The 15,771-nt window shown below is 38.6% G+C and overlaps 1 protein-coding gene across 13 annotated transcripts in view; it reads left to right on the top strand.

Annotated features, from left to right (window-relative positions):
- Positions 1-15,771, top strand: part of Dock10 (dedicator of cytokinesis 10) — a 250,718-nt gene that overhangs the window by 210,718 nt on the left and 24,229 nt on the right. For 11 of the 13 annotated variants that reach the window (XM_036173029.1, XM_036173030.1, XM_036173037.1 and 8 more), the window contains exons 40-50: positions 1,790-1,914; positions 2,926-3,038; positions 4,947-5,084; positions 5,669-5,851; positions 6,972-7,082; positions 8,443-8,658; positions 10,019-10,076; positions 10,392-10,490; positions 12,151-12,257; positions 14,131-14,253; positions 14,392-14,505. In XM_036173029.1, the coding sequence (XP_036028922.1) occupies positions 1,790-1,914; positions 2,926-3,038; positions 4,947-5,084; positions 5,669-5,851; positions 6,972-7,082; positions 8,443-8,658; positions 10,019-10,076; positions 10,392-10,490; positions 12,151-12,257; positions 14,131-14,253; positions 14,392-14,505 (1,387 nt within the window). The remainder of the gene's footprint in view (positions 1-1,789; positions 1,915-2,925; positions 3,039-4,946; positions 5,085-5,668; positions 5,852-6,971; positions 7,083-8,442; positions 8,659-10,018; positions 10,077-10,391; positions 10,491-12,150; positions 12,258-14,130; positions 14,254-14,391; positions 14,506-15,771) is intronic. The other 2 variants (XM_036173036.1, XM_036173035.1) reach the window with 1 other exon arrangement.

Genomic DNA, 15,771 nt, shown 5'->3' with positions numbered 1-15,771 from the left:
CACTGGCCAAACAGCATTTTATTTATATAGACTGATATCCACAGCACTTCCCCTTTTCTTTTTTTTCTGGCAGGTGAGAGAGATTTGTCCTGACTATGGGCCAGGCAGAAAAACTCCATCTACAAACTTTCATATGTTTGATTTATTCTTCCCAGGCATATCATAAGAATATGTGATATGGAGATTTTAGAAAAGATCTTTAGGAAGAAATAGGAAAATGTATATAGTCAATAAATAACAAAATAAATTTTGCTGCCATCCATGGGGACCTGGAGAAATTGGTCTCCAGTGAGGAAGTAAATTTGAAAGATGTAATCATGAGTTTGCTTTGCAAACTGTAATACAAGAGAAGGCAAAAAACAAATGCTTCCCATGTTTCATAGCCGTTGCAACCCACCTAAGGTCACCAAGTCAGTCATGTCTTAAGGCTTCTGATAGGCTGGACAGACCCTGCCCCCACTGGCCCTCATCTCCTGAAACCAGGGCTTCCCCTGCCCCCACTTCCAGACTGCCATAGGCTCAAAACCTGGGAGAAAAATTCAGTCCCCAAAGTCCCAGCCATATATCTCAGAACTCATTACTGCCTATAGATTTGGCAAGAACCAGATGTCCTAGGTCACAGAAAGCCGAAGTCCACTCTCCCAGGCTTCAGCCCAGGTTGATCCTTTGGCTCAGCCAGATTTAAACAGCCTTGAATACTGTGACAAGGACAAAAGTCAGAGTTCCTTCTGAGGTTTGACTCTTAAAGCCATCTCTCATTAGCTGCCTTCAGCACAAAGGTGTTGTTTATGGGTAATTTACATGATAGTGAACCTCCCACCACCAGGCTACTCCTTGGACAAAAGAAAATGTGGCAGGCAGGGAGCATTCCTAACTCCACAAACAGGCTGGCTATTTTCTCCATGTGGAAATGCTACAGAGCACTGAAAGACACACACTGAAGGCCATTATCATTGCCATCCCAGATGAGCAACTAGAAGACCCTCAAAAGTAATTTTCCTGACACTAATCCCACATCAGCTTCGCAAGGGACATGGCCCAAATAAATCATAATGCCTGGGAATTCCCATATGCAGAACTAGAGAGAGAAAGGGGTTCCTTCAGCTATTTTGTACTTTGCTTCTAAATAAAAGGGTGGGAGGACATGTCTGCATATATTTTTAATTCTCTTCCTACCTAGCCAATAGTTAACTCAGCAGTCTTAATTTGTTGTAAGTCCATAAAGCAATAATGAATTACAAACAGTTTTATTTTGAGTGTCTTTAGTTTTGGGTTTTTTTGTTTTTGTTTGTTTGTTTGTTTCAGTGAGGTGAACACATCTGTTGCTACCTCTTCGCTTACAAAGTAGACGTGACTTTATTTGCTTAAAAGCAATGGATGAGTCCCGATAACAGTTTGAGGTCCTGTCTGCCTAAAAATCGTATGATCTTATGGTTATCTGAGCATACAATGAAGTTAGTGACAACAAGGACAGACAACAGTTTTAGATGACTGAATCTATATGACAAGGTTCTTGGTAATAAAAAAAAGAAGAAAATCAAAATATGCTAAAAAGACATCCACTGTGGCATTGTCCCATTATATATCTTCCTTAATAGTGTTAGTGCTTAAATACATTTCTTCAAATGTACTTAAAAATCTCTTTCATTGTGTTGCTTATAGTCAGTATTACCAGCGAAAAGGTTCTTTGCAAGTGCTTTATAAATTTGTCTCAGTGCACACTGTTTGAATAAATACTGATTACTGCATTGGCGGATAGCGTCAGCCACATTTCCCATCTCTGTTCCAGGATGCATACCACTTCTGGTCACGAAGGACATAAACAGCACCGATCTCAAACTTTACCTATAATTAGGGGCAAAAACGCACTTTCCAATCCCAAACTTTTACAGATGTTGGACAACACCATGAACAGTAAGTGAACCAGAAGCAATGGGAGTTGTTCTCTCGGGGTGTGTGTGTGTGTGTGTGTGTGTGTGTGTGTGTGTGTGTGTGTATGTGTGTGTGTGTGTGTGTGTGTGTGTGTAGGACAGGAAATGCACTGTTTGTGAGATGAGAGGAGTATTGGCATGCCAGTGAAACCACTCTTCTCAAGTCTGCCATAGGCCTGGAAATATTTCTTAGAAGAATCATCAGGGAGTAGCTTAATAAATAAATGAACAAACAAACAAACAAATAAAAAGCAATGCTCTCGCAGAGAAGAAAGGGGAAAAATGAAACTCAGTGTAATGGGCTCAGGGCAGCTTGTCTAGGTACTTTTTTTGTTGTGGGTTTATGGGGCTCTCTCTCAATCAGTTACTCAATCAATTACTGTTGACTCTAGTGGAAGAGGATAAAAATGCCCATGTCCCAAAAGCAGTAACCATGACATCATGACTCCAGTAACCATGACATCATTACTCACTCCAGAGATACACACAGTCCAGCTTGGCAATGAGCTAAAAATAGAACCTGGTGTTGTGAAGCATGGACATTATGAGCATGTGGCCCATTATTAGTTGTTTAAAATCTACGTTGCCTTGATCTCTTAAATACACTATATGGCTTTCTGAGGAGGCTGTTGGTTGTAGACTGTCCACTGAGATCACACATTTACTCTATTAGCCTGAAAGCAGGAACTTTAAACAGGCTGGTTATAGAAGAAATATGATTGTACTGATAGTTGAATTAAAGGAAAAGAATTTTTAAAATAATGAAAAACCTGCAGCCAAGGTATGCAAAAAACACTCAGGTCTAACACTCTATCTAGTGGGTTTTTTTTTTCTTTTAATTGAGGAAATAAATGAAATTGATCAAACAAAGGCACTTTGATTTTATAAATTATTCATCAAAATGCCAGTAAGCACAGTAATAGAATGAAATATTTTACTGGGCACAGAGAACTGGCTTACAAGTTTATGCACTGTTTTACTTTGTATTTTCTAGGCAACTCCAATGAAATAGACATTGTCCACCATGTAGACACTGAGGCCAATATAGCCACAGAGGTTTGCCTCACTATTCTAGACCTGCTGTCTCTCTTCACTCAAGTCCACCAGGTGAATATGATAATGTTTTCTGCAAAATGATGAGTTAGGAAGTAGGAAAAACTATGAGAAGGCAAGAATATTTTTTAAGATGATTTATGGAATCAGCTAACCTGACATAAATCAGCTTACACATTAATGGGAAGCATGTTAAAAATGAGATTCTCAGATTTTGTCACAAGTTGACTAATGCTTGCTTAATCCTCACACTTTGTATTTGTGTTTCACTACTTTAATAATGTCTTTCTTCCCAATTCCTCTTGCCGTTCTGTCAAGCATGTTGCACTGAGTGACAATGAGACTCCATATTGTTTAACAGAAAAGCAAAAGACAAATAACGCTATTTATTAACTAATGACTAGATTTTGGAAAGAGAAAATTGTTAATGCATCTTTTCTTATTTGTTATATACATACAACTTGGATGAGGTGTTATCATGATATACTTGATAAAATTTCTAGTGCTAACAAGATAATAATAGCTAATTATGGAGCTAGAGAGATAGCTTAGTGGTTGAGAATCAAGTTTAGTTCCCAGCACTCACATTGGAACTCAAAACTGCCTGTTTTACCAGTTCCAGAGAATATCATGCTATCTTCTATCCTACATACACAGATCCTACATTCACACATGTGACACACAAACACACACACACACACACACACACACACATACACACTTGCACAAACTCATGCATGCATTCACACACACATTCTCATGCACACGCAATATCCATAAATAAAAACAAAAATATTTTCAGTGCTAATTATATATCTATCATGTAACCAACTATTTGAATAGTAGTAGCATCTATCCATATAAAGTTTTGCACACAACTATGTGTACCATCTTTATTTTAAATAACAAAAAAACCCACCAGAAACAATCCAAAGTGTGCATCACCAAGTAGATTTTTGCAACACATTGGAATACTACTCAACAGAAAGAAGAAACCACTTGCCCAGGCTACACCACAGATGAAGCTTCAGAACCCAAATCAGAGAAGACTACTCTGCTGTTGATGTCATCAAACAGGAACAACATGTCAGTGAAGGACTGGAGTTGTGGAGATAAGAAAGAAATACAGATTCCAAAAATGTATATTAAAACATTAGAAAATGGTGGATATTTTGTTTTCTTAGCTTTGGCAATGTTTTCATGGGTATATTCTGAAGTCAAATTTATGCAATTGTACCTTTTGAATGCATAGTTTCTCATACCAATTATATCTTACCAATGCTATTAAAATATTTTCAGCTCAACCAAATGAACCTTCTTTAAGGACTGCACTAGGAATGGTTGGATTTGTTAAATGAAAGCTCTCTCCCTCTAGCAGTATTGCACCAAGAAAACCTTGCTTTCATGTGAAATGCCAGCGTGGTGGGAGAAAAACACAACTCTATTTTCTTTATACTTCAATGGACATGTGCATTGACTATCCCCCAGCTGAAAGGCTTTCCCAATGCCTATCTGCCACCTCATCTTCTCCCCTAGGACCCAACCCACTAGTCATACACCAGCCACTCTGTTCTTTCTCAGCTTTAAACCACAAGCTTCTTTTCAACCCAAGGCTCTTACTCCATGACAATGCTCCCAGGTCTCTCTGAGGCACATTCCTTCAGTTCTGTTCAGCATCTGGAGGGATCTTTGCTAACCCTCTTAAGCAAAGTAATCCACCCCAACCTCTTTCTACCACATCTTCTTGCTCTAGTTATTGCCTTATCTGGGTTTGATTTGGTTTGGTTTTGACACTGCTGTGTAAACTTCTTTGTGAGTATATGAGAATCATGTCTTCTTACTCAGCATTTTCTTCTAGCACTCAGGATTAAGCTCAACACGTGGTAGGTTCATAGTAAATGTTTCTGAAGGAAAGCAATTATTCCTCCACTTATCCTAAACCACATCTATTCTGGATTTCAGAGACAGCTCCAACAATCTGACTGTCAAAACTCACTCATGAAAAGGGTCTTTGATACTTACATGCTGTTTTTCCAAGTCAACCAGTCCGCCACAGCCCTGAAACATGTGTTTGCTTCTTTGAGACTGTTTGTGTGCAAGGTAAGAATACTCCAGGTCCCAGTGAAATCTCAGCTAAGGATGACAAGAAGCACTTAATAATCTTTGTTTCTCTTGGTGTGCAGGGGAAATGGCTTGTTTTGTGCTATTTTGGTTTCACTAGATACTAGTCATTTGCTGTCTCCAGAAGGTGTTGGTTCTGTCTGGTTACCAGTTATGTGGTTGCTCGGAGTTTTTAACATGGAAAATTTGGTTAAAAAACATAAAACAAAAAACAAAAAAAACACCATCATCAAGTTAAAGTTTCCATACCAAGGTAGCTACAGCAGCCTTCTTTGAAAAGTGAAGATGACTATAAACAGCATCTTTTATAACAGTGGCAAGTGAATAATGGAACATTTCAAAGATCTCATGTATTTTGGGTTGTTGTCAGTTATTACACATGGAATATTAATACAAGAGGATAATTAATGCAAGAGAAGAGCTTACTGAACTTGGGTTACAATAATAAAAGCATTCCATCCTCTCCTGCAAATGGAGAAAGCTTATTTTTAAATAGTATTTTAGTCTCCAAGTTTGAAACAAGAAAGAACATGGCTTACTCCCTCATTCTTCTGTCTCTCTAGTTTCCTTCAGCATTTTTTCAAGGGCCTGCTGACCTCTGTGGATCATTCTGCTATGAAGTCCTTAAATGCTGTAACCACAGGTCACGGTCAACTCAGATGGAGGCCTCAGCACTTCTGTACTTCTTCATGAGGAAGAACTTTGAATTTAACAAGCAGAAGTCTATTGTCCGGTCTCACCTACAAGTGAGTCCTGCTAGTTTTCATGAGTGCTGTTGCTACAATGGCTGATGTGTTTCAGTGATGATCAAAGCATCCTGTTCCCAGGCAGCCAGTCAACTGTCTGAGTTTCCAGACTCCACCTGGAAGGTTCCCCCAATACCCTTGGTCTTGGTTTAAATGAAAGCAGAGCTGGGGAGAAATCAACAGACTTCAGGTCACATCTCCGCTTGCCATTTTGTTTCTTCTGCCCATGCACTATAATCTCATGGAATAAAACAACTCTTGACAGTCAGGGTCAATCTAAGAGGCCAAATCTCACCAAATTCTAAAGACAACCATGTTTTTCTTCAAGTCATCCCAAGATTACAAGATTCTTGAATCTCTCCTTGGGTATTTACAATTATAATGAGGTCCCTAGATCATGTGGCCTTCTGAAGACTGTATACTTAAAGATGTCATTCATTGAACCTTCTAGCAGAAATTAATAACATATTTATCTAACCTAGTCTGTCCCCTTAAAAGTACTGTTTCTAGGCTAGGGAGATGGCTCTGTCTGTGGATTGTATGCCTAGTAAGCCTGGGGACCTGAGTTCAATCCCTAAAACCCATGATAAAAAGCCAGGTGCAGTGGCACATGCTTGTAATCTCACCACTGAGGGGACAGAGACAGGAAGACCCCAGTAGTTAACTAGTCTAGACTACTTACTGAGCTCCAGATCCATGAGAGAGCTGGTCTCAAAAAACAAAATGGATAACACCTGAGGATCAGCATTCAAAAGTGACCTCTGACCTCCACACACAGATGTGCACCCACACAAGCATGCCCTCATCTTCCCACAGGCATCCACAAAACACAAAATGTAAATTCTCCTTTTGCTTTAGAACAGTGTTTCCCAACATGTGGATTGTACCCTCTTTTGGGGGGGGGCAAACAATCTGTTCACAAGGGTTGCATATCAGATATCCTGCAAATCAGATATTTACATTTTGATTCGTAGCAGTAGCAAAATTGCATTTATGAAGTAGCAGTGACAATTGTATGGTTGGGGGTCCCCACCACCTGAGGAACTGTATTAAAGGGTGGTAGCATTAGGAAGGTTGAGAACCACTGATCTAGAGGGATCCTTCTTTCTTTTATCTTCAGCTCATCAAGGCAGTGAGCCAGTTAATAGCCGATGCAGGGATTGGAGGATCTCGGTTTCAGCATTCCCTTGCAATTACCAACAATTTTGCCAATGGAGATAAACAGATGAAAGTAAGAGATGTTTCCTGTGCCTTTGCTTCTAAAGAATCAGAAATAAACTAAGGTGGAGTTTTTCTTTGGCATCAAAATCATGGGGTGTTTATGGATTCTGTCTTTAGAAGCATTCAAAGGTAACCTCTGACCTCCACATGCAGATGTGCACCCACACAAGAATGCCCTCATCTTCCCACAGGCATCCACAAAACACAAAATGTAAATTCTCCTTTTGCTTTAGAACAGTGTTTCCCAACCTGTGGATTGCAACCTCTTTTTTTGGGGAGCAGGGGGCAAAGTCTTCAAGACTTTGGTCGCTCATATTGTTGGCTTATTTAAGTTGATAATCATTAGTTCTCACACTTTCAGGACATGATGTTTTAGGGGGAATTTCTAAGATGCAGGCTCAATTGTTATATAACAAAGTGTACCAGACACATCATTATTTACTCATAATCATCATAAGCAAATTCATCTTTTCCTCTTTTTTTTTTTCTTTTAGCCTTTTTGGAAGGCTGTAGGTAGAAACCGCTTCCGTCATGGCTTGATCTAGAGGTCAAGAGAGTGCTTTGAAAGGCTCTCCCTCTGTTGCTTATTTCGTCTATGTATTGCATCAGCTTTTCTTCATTTGCCTAACTTAAGCTATCTCTGTGGATTTCCCTCTGGAAGTGTAAGGACACTTGTATTAGGAATGGAGAAGCACCTCTTCAAACACTGCCAACTCAAGCCAAGAAAAGGAACATCTTTGATTTACGTGTGTGTGTGTGTGTGTGTGTGTGTGTGTGTGTGTGTGTGTCCGTCCAGAATATGATTGACCAGTCCATTGCCAAATGCCGTCAATGAGAATGAAGTTAAAACGTGTTCAAGTGACATGGACTAGACTCAGAGAGGACAGAATCTCAAGGGCACTCAGGAAGTTATTACTAGAAAGCTGAGATAACAGATAGTAGAGTTCACTGTAATTCTTATTGCCAAATGTTTGAATATAGTCACAACTGCAATGTATAGAATGCATACATATATAAACAATACATAAAACATGAGAACTTGTGATGTCAAGGCATAATTAAGAGTATACATTGAAGGGCCTGAGACATGGCTCAATGTTTCAGAGCATTGACTGCTCTTCCAGAGGACCTGAATTCAATTCTCAGAACCAACATGGCAGCTCACAACTGTCCATAACTCCAGGTCCAAGAGATCCATCACCTTCTTCTGGCCTCTGAAGGTACCAGGCAAACTTGTGATACACAAACATGCATGCAAGTGAAACACCCATACATATAAACTAATAAAGTAATTTTTTTTTAAGAGTGTAGGTTGAAGTTAATAATTGAATGCTAAACAGATAATGACCCAGGCTCTCTCTTTTCCAAAGAACAGCAATTTCCCAGCAGAGGTGAAAGACCTAACTAAACGTATAAGGACTGTTTTGATGGCCACAGCCCAGATGAAAGAGCATGAGAAGGACCCTGAGATGCTGGTGGACCTCCAATACAGCCTCGCCAACTCTTATGCAAGTACCCCTGAGCTGCGGAGGACCTGGCTGGAAAGCATGGCCAAGATTCATGCAAGAAATGGAGACCTGTCTGAGGTGATAAGCAAAGGCTCACTCATTCTTCATCAACATTGCCCTCCTCATCCAAATAATTGGCTTTTTATGTACAGCATGAAGTATAAAAAGTGCCATATTTTCCACCAATGTATATAACATACATTTATATATCAAGTTCAGTAACCTGCATGTAGGGCTCAATGACACCTGGTTCTAAGTAGAGGACATCAGATTGTGGCCAGATATAGAGGGGGCAACATCAACTGTTTGAAATGCAGTGCAGGAGTAGATAGATGTCTAAAACCTGAAGCTAAAGAGAATGTTGTTAAAAGTACTCCAAAATTAATAATTATATCATCATTAATATTTGGTGTTTGCAAACCTGTTCCCTGAAATTGGGGTGGAGCAGGGATAGTTGTTGCTATGGTAAGTTCATCAAAGTTCATCTGAACCAGCCATCCAGAAGAGAGCCCACTGTGTGAGGATGGTAAATCAATACTTGACTTTCCTATGCCAGTTGGATTTATATGCTAATGCTGAATGGATTTATACACAGCGATTCATAGCATCCAGGGGCTTCTGGGTCACCACTAGGGAAGTTCTGCCTTTTCCCAGAACTGTAGAAATTGATACTAAGTTTATCTAGGATAAGCCTAAAGCCTGGAGCCTATTTGGTAATAAGGGCCTCTAGAACAGAAAGTAGAAACCTGGCTCCACCAGTTTGGTGAAGATTTCCAGTTCCCATTAATTTCTCTGAGAATGGCAAGATTACTTCATGAAACCTCAAAAGAGTTCTGAAGCCCCAGGACCTTCATCAAGTCAAGAATTAATATATCCAGCAATGATCAAAGCATCAGTAAGAAAAATAAAATATCACCCTTATGACCAGTTTGAGGAGAATCTGCTGGTTACGTTAGCTTACATAATGTAATCAAGTGCTAACTGATGGGTTAATTCTAAATTAAAGAGAAATTAAAGAGAAACCTGCATTAAAGGCAGTAAAATTCAGAAGGCTGGTGTTTTTTATTTTGTTTTTCTTCAGATACTATAGTCCATATAGATTTAAGAAAAAAGGTATGTAGCTTTAAAAATAGTAATGTTATGATTAGACATTAATAAAGGAGGGGAGGTTATTTTGTGGAAAAATGCTTATGATAGCAAATTCATCCAATGTCAAATCTACATCAAGAATAACAAACAAAAATGTCCTCAGATATGCATTTTATTTGGGTGATGAACTTTGAAAAAGTCCAGTTGATTAATATTTTCACTTTTTTCATAACAAAGGGTTAGTCTACATGACATATTCTGAGAGGGCACACTGACTCCCCTTGGGAAACCACTAGTTTCTTGGAGAGTTAAGTCCATCCTTGGAATCTGTTTTCTGTTTTTATTGTAGGCTGCTATGTGTTACATCCATATAGCTGCTCTCATCGCAGAATACCTGAAACGCAAGGGTAAGAGGGCCTTGTAAAGGGGTTAAGAACCTGGGAATCTGCATCCTGAGACTGAACTTTACATAAATTATTAAATTTATATTTTGTTAAATAACTTTCACTTTTATAAACATTCCTCATTATGCCGTACTTCAATATTTTTAATTCTATGATTTCACTGGCATATTCATGTTATGTACAGTGAGGCTAACCGGATGGCCAGCTTCTTGTTTCCAAATGATGATGATGTCTCATTAATTAACCATCTGTGGTTCCATGAGCTTGTGTTAACCAGAACATGCAGCCATGCCTTAACCTCATCTTGCACTACCATAGGTTACTGGAAAATGGAAAAGATTTGCACACCACCCCTGCTTCCAGAAGACACCCATCCCTGTGGTAACAACCCATTACTAACAACTCCAGGTGGAGGAAGTGAGTTGATCTAACTGTGTTCATTTGCCTCTGATGCTAAGGAAATCAACTTTACAGCCTAAATCTTGCTTCAGTGAAACCTCTGCAAATGTGTTGTTAGAAGCAAAAACCATTTCAGATCAATAGAGCTTACCATATCAAAATCTCAAGCACTGACCACTCAGAAATCCCTTCCCAGAAATCCCCTAAGAATTTTAGCTTGCTTCTCAGTTCTCAGCAAATAGAATATTATCCAGTCTTCAGGATTATGAATTATGGTCATACCTGTCTGCATGCTGGCTCACCATTAGAATTTTAGTTTGAAATTGACCAAGTATGTAAACTTGCAAGGAAAGTCTAGTTTGTGGGTGTAATAGTTTATTCAAAGTAAGAATGTAGATATATATATTCACATAGATGCATATACCTTTATGATAGGCATGTTCTATTTCACTTCTTAAAGACTGTGTATCTCAGTGATAGAGTATTTGCCTAGAAAGTATATGGCTTGGTGTTTGACTTCCAGCACTGCAAAATTAATAATAATAATAGTGACAATAATAATAATAATTTACTCGGACATTTTATAACATATGATTAATGATACTTGTTTACTTTCACTGAAAATAGTCCACCTTCAAAGTTTTGTAACAGCTATGGTTTCTCTGTGTAAAAATGTGGCTGTATCATTAGTACATTTTCATCTACAATCTCTTTAAAGGTTCATTCAAATACAAAATTTCTGAGCTTAACTCTACTTGATAACATTATTTTAGCTTGTAAATCACTGTTGAAAACTCAGTGTAGAGTTAGATTCAAAATGGACTTTAATGGAAATGGACTTTATTTTGCAATATTTCAGAAGCACAATTCATTTCTTATTCATTTAAACTTGTATATGTTTTTTAAAAATCACAGTAAAACTTCCAAATAATGCATTAAAACCAAATCTCCTAAATGAACTGTGACATAGTGAGGTCTCTTGATTGGGGGACCTTAGATCAGAGATCAGGTCTACAACACAAGAGCAATGCACCTTAAAACCCTCTTACTGTCATATACCATTCATAATAACTTTTATAAGCAAGTCGTCAGACATCACTTTATTTAGCATGTCCTTCCTGCTCAGCTATTTATCATTTTTAGCTCCTGGAGAGCAACATAAAGACTTTCACCTTGTATCTAAAACCAAACTGAAAACAACTGATAAAACTCAAGTGTCAGTTTATGTCCCAGTTAGTTCTGGGGTTCTTCAATATTCAATCACTTTAAACACCCCCTGTCATCTTGAAGGTAATGCTGGCTATAATATGCTATGCCTATTGAAAAGGGAATATACTTATGAGTGAACACTGAAATGGTAATACATGCCTCATTAGCATGTATTGATATCTATCAATATAAATCAGTCTGCTGAATCCCACTGATATATTTGAGTGCTTAATATGCTTTTGTGCTTTGAGGTTTCAGAGTTGGAGAAGTAAATGATCCCTTTCTTGCAATGTGTTCACTTATAAGATATCAGTGAACACGGGCAACTCCAGAAACCATGATCTATCTAACTATTCCACGCATTGTGTGTGTTATGATACCGCCAATACTAACTTCATGAAGCAAGCCATGCTCTTAACCTAATATGAACTGCCTAAAATGATATTTCATTGTTCTTGATTCCCCTAAGGCATGTTCTCTATGGGATGGCCAGCTTTTCTGAGCATCACCCCAAACATTAAAGAAGAAGGAGCAATGAAAGAGGATTCTGGAATGCAAGATACTCCGTACAATGAGGTTGGATTCAATTAATCTAATGTTAATTAAGTTTAAAAATGCACTGAATTGTGATTTTTTTTGTGTGCATTCAAGAAGTCAGATGAAGTTGCTCCCCATTGTGACTTTGTTAAACAATGTGATGTTGAGGTTCAAAGAAGACCAAGATTAGTAAATATCAATTCTACTCATAAAGCATAATCTTCCTTGAAATTACACTGAGCCTGATTTATTTCCCTTACTCAGATGCATATAGTCAGCTCTTCTGTAAGATACAGAGTCTCTACTCTCTGGGAAAATGTAGTAAGGGCTACTAAATTTTTTTGTATGAGCTTGTCACAGCTATTTCTTTTTGTTCTTGTTGTTTTTGTTTTTGTTTTAAAGATTTATTTATTTGTTATGTATACAGTGTTCTGCCTGCATGTTTACCTGCAGACCAGAAGAGGGCACCAGATCTCATTACAGATGGTTGTGAGCCACCATGTGGGTGCTGGGAATTGAACTCAGGAAGAACAGCCAGTGCTCTTACCCTGAGCCATCTCTCTAGCCCCTCACAGCTATTTCTCACACACGTTTATTTATTTACAACTTTGGCTCAGCAAAAGGGTTCACGATTTCCGTGGGGAAGCCTTCGGATATGTTAGCTGGTTAGTCCTTAGGAAAAAGCAGTTTTCTAGTAGAAATCACATGGCAAAAGTTCTGGTGACTACAACAGAGTTTCCTTCACCAAGAAACAAAAAATCCATAAGCTAATTTTTAAGGTCTTAGTATTAATATGGGTGTGGAAGAAACAGAACAAATTTGGGAGATGTGTTTTTATGAACTTTTGCAAACAATTCTCCATTAGCATGGTGTATACTGCATGTGACTATAGTAAATACAATTGGAGTTTATAGTCATGATTGCAAATGATGCGTAAGAGCCTTTTATTAAAAGATACTGTCAGAAATATTCAAATCACACATGCTTACTTTAGAGATTAATAATTTAAAATTTCACACAGTCGGATGTATTAATTAATATAGCACCACTCTGAAAGACATTGTATTGAGAGCAAGAAAAAAAATATAAATCAGACTCATTCCCTGCTTTTGAAGACTTTAGAATGTTGGAAATAAAAACAGATTGCCTTCAGGGTGAAAAGTAGTCAGTTCAAAATACATGTCCAAATACTATGAATTGAGGCACATTCTATTTTTTGTAATTAAAGGATGACAGTTTTTTTACATGAAAGTAACTGTAATGAAGGTGAATAGGCATCAGTAAAGCTCTCTATATTTATATAATGAATCTTAATGTTAGATAGGACACCAAGGTATCGTGTAAGAAAGGAGTGTTCGTACAGGTGCATCAGCAGCACGAGCAATAGTGTAGAGGACAGAAGCATTCCAAGAATGGAGTGAGGTAGAAAGCTGGAGGCAGAGAGAAAAACAAGGACAGAATGTGAAAAGGCAATTGTGAACCATCTTGAATGTTAGTCTGGAGAAATCAGATCATGTTGTATAAACAAGACTTGCACAAAGGTTTATGGGAGTGGAGATCTTGGGAGCAGATTTATGTTTTAAAAAGAAGTATCACTGAAGAGCAGTCATTGGGGAGAGACACCTGTTTGCTAGAAAACTGCTCCGCGGCTGAGAGTGAAGGAGGAGGGGTGGGAATTAAGCATCAGTGACAATAGCCATGGAAAGAACTAAAAAGGTCTGAACTCGGTACATCCATTGCATGGTTAAGTCCGTGATAATGAGAGAGAGACAGGGAATCCAAGATGGTACAGCAATCCCATGGTGGGCTGTAATCTCAACAATGAAGATCAGGAATCCAGAAATCACTTAAGGCTAAATTCCAGGAATTCTTTAATCACATAGAAACCTCATTTTCTCGGGGAAAATTGCAGAATATCCTGGTGGAGCAGCTATACATGTGTGTGGAGTTCCTTTGGAAGTCTGAACGATATGAACTCATCGCTGATGTCAATAAGCCCATCATCGCTGTCTTTGAAAAGCAACGAGACTTCAAAGTACGTGTTCTGTTCCCCTAGAGAGCGGTGAAACTTTCTCACTTTGAGGTGGCAGATGACTTACGTTATTCAGACATAGCAATGTTTTCTTTGTATGTCAGCATTGTCCTCACAAAGCCCTCCGGTTTACGGTTTCAGAAATTGTCCGATCTCTACTATGATATTCACCGGTCCTATCTGAAAGTGGCGGAGGTGGTGAATTCCGAGAAGCGTTTGTTCGGTCGCTACTACAGAGTGGCATTTTACGGGCAGGTAAGTGCTCCAGGAGTCACACGGCCTGACCACTTCTTGCTGTCTTCCATTCTTTGTAAGACACCTGACTACATAACCAGTGGACGAGGGGAGGGATGTGTCTGAACTTATGCGAGTGTTTCTATGAATGTGACTGCTTATCAGTTCGCTCGTATGAATGTATTAATCACAAATATGCAGAGGAATCTATGAAATTTATACACGTTCAGTTTTTTTGTTTGTTTGTTTTTGGTTTTTGGTTTTTTGTTTTGTTTTTTTTTTTAAAAAGTCGTTCTTAGCTTTTGGAATTAGAAGAGACTTCTTTTTCATCTTCTTTGCTTTGAATTTTACCCTAACATATCTAACAGGCTTACATGATAACAAGTAACATCAAATCAGACATGTTTTAAGAAACAGCACCCTAAATTGCCCACCATTTCCAACCACTGACTTTGCAATCATGTGAGTTGTATCTCTTGTTTTCAAATCACCGTTTCAAAGCAGACCATCACAAGGGTGTATTGTTTCCTGTGTCACAGCGTGATTTTAAAGTTACCTTTCTCAATGTACTACATTAGCAATGAACAGGGTTAAAGATATTAGCTAGCAATTGCATTGGCCTGAAGGGACGTGTTACCAATTATGACTATCTATCAGTAGTGATGCTTTAAAGGTATACACCAGGGAACACCATGGTTTCTTTTCAGAAAGGCTGTGGCATTCTTCTAGCTCAGCAGAAGTCTTTTTGGCTTGTGTAGACAGATACGCCAGCCTATTTGATACTCACAGTGGCTCTCAGACCTCTCACTTCTTTTGTCTCCCTCATGTGAGGCACGGTTGCTCACAGCTTCTCCTCAGAGTCTATTAAGGCTACAGATGGAATCTGGTCCACTTTTTTCCGTATAGGTAATTTCTCACTTAAGTCTTTAGAAGAACAGACTTTCCTCTGATCACAAAAGGTATCTTTAAAACTAACTTCTGAATCTGTCTACCTGAAAAGGTCCCATGAGTAGTTTACCTCAGCAATCAGCCTCATCGAACCTGGATTCCTCTCAGTGCCCAACAGCATCACAACTGTAGAGACAGAGAAATATAGTGATTTGAGAAGAGTCTATAGAGAAAAGCTAATTATAGACATGGGAAAGGGGGGTAAAAAGAATCTGAGCTAGACACAGTGAGTATCTGCTGAGGAAGAGAGGCATGAAAGGACCTTCACACAAGAAGAAATGGTATGTGGGAAGAAATATACACTGTGTGACATTGGCAAGAAAAATAACAGAAAACTCC

The sequence above is a fragment of the Onychomys torridus genome, chromosome 23 (assembly GCF_903995425.1).
Source record: "Onychomys torridus chromosome 23, mOncTor1.1, whole genome shotgun sequence".
Taxonomy (NCBI): Eukaryota; Metazoa; Chordata; class Mammalia; order Rodentia; family Cricetidae; genus Onychomys; species Onychomys torridus.
The sequence above is the reverse complement of the archived record's forward strand: the minus strand, read 5'-3'. Positions and strand labels throughout refer to the sequence as shown.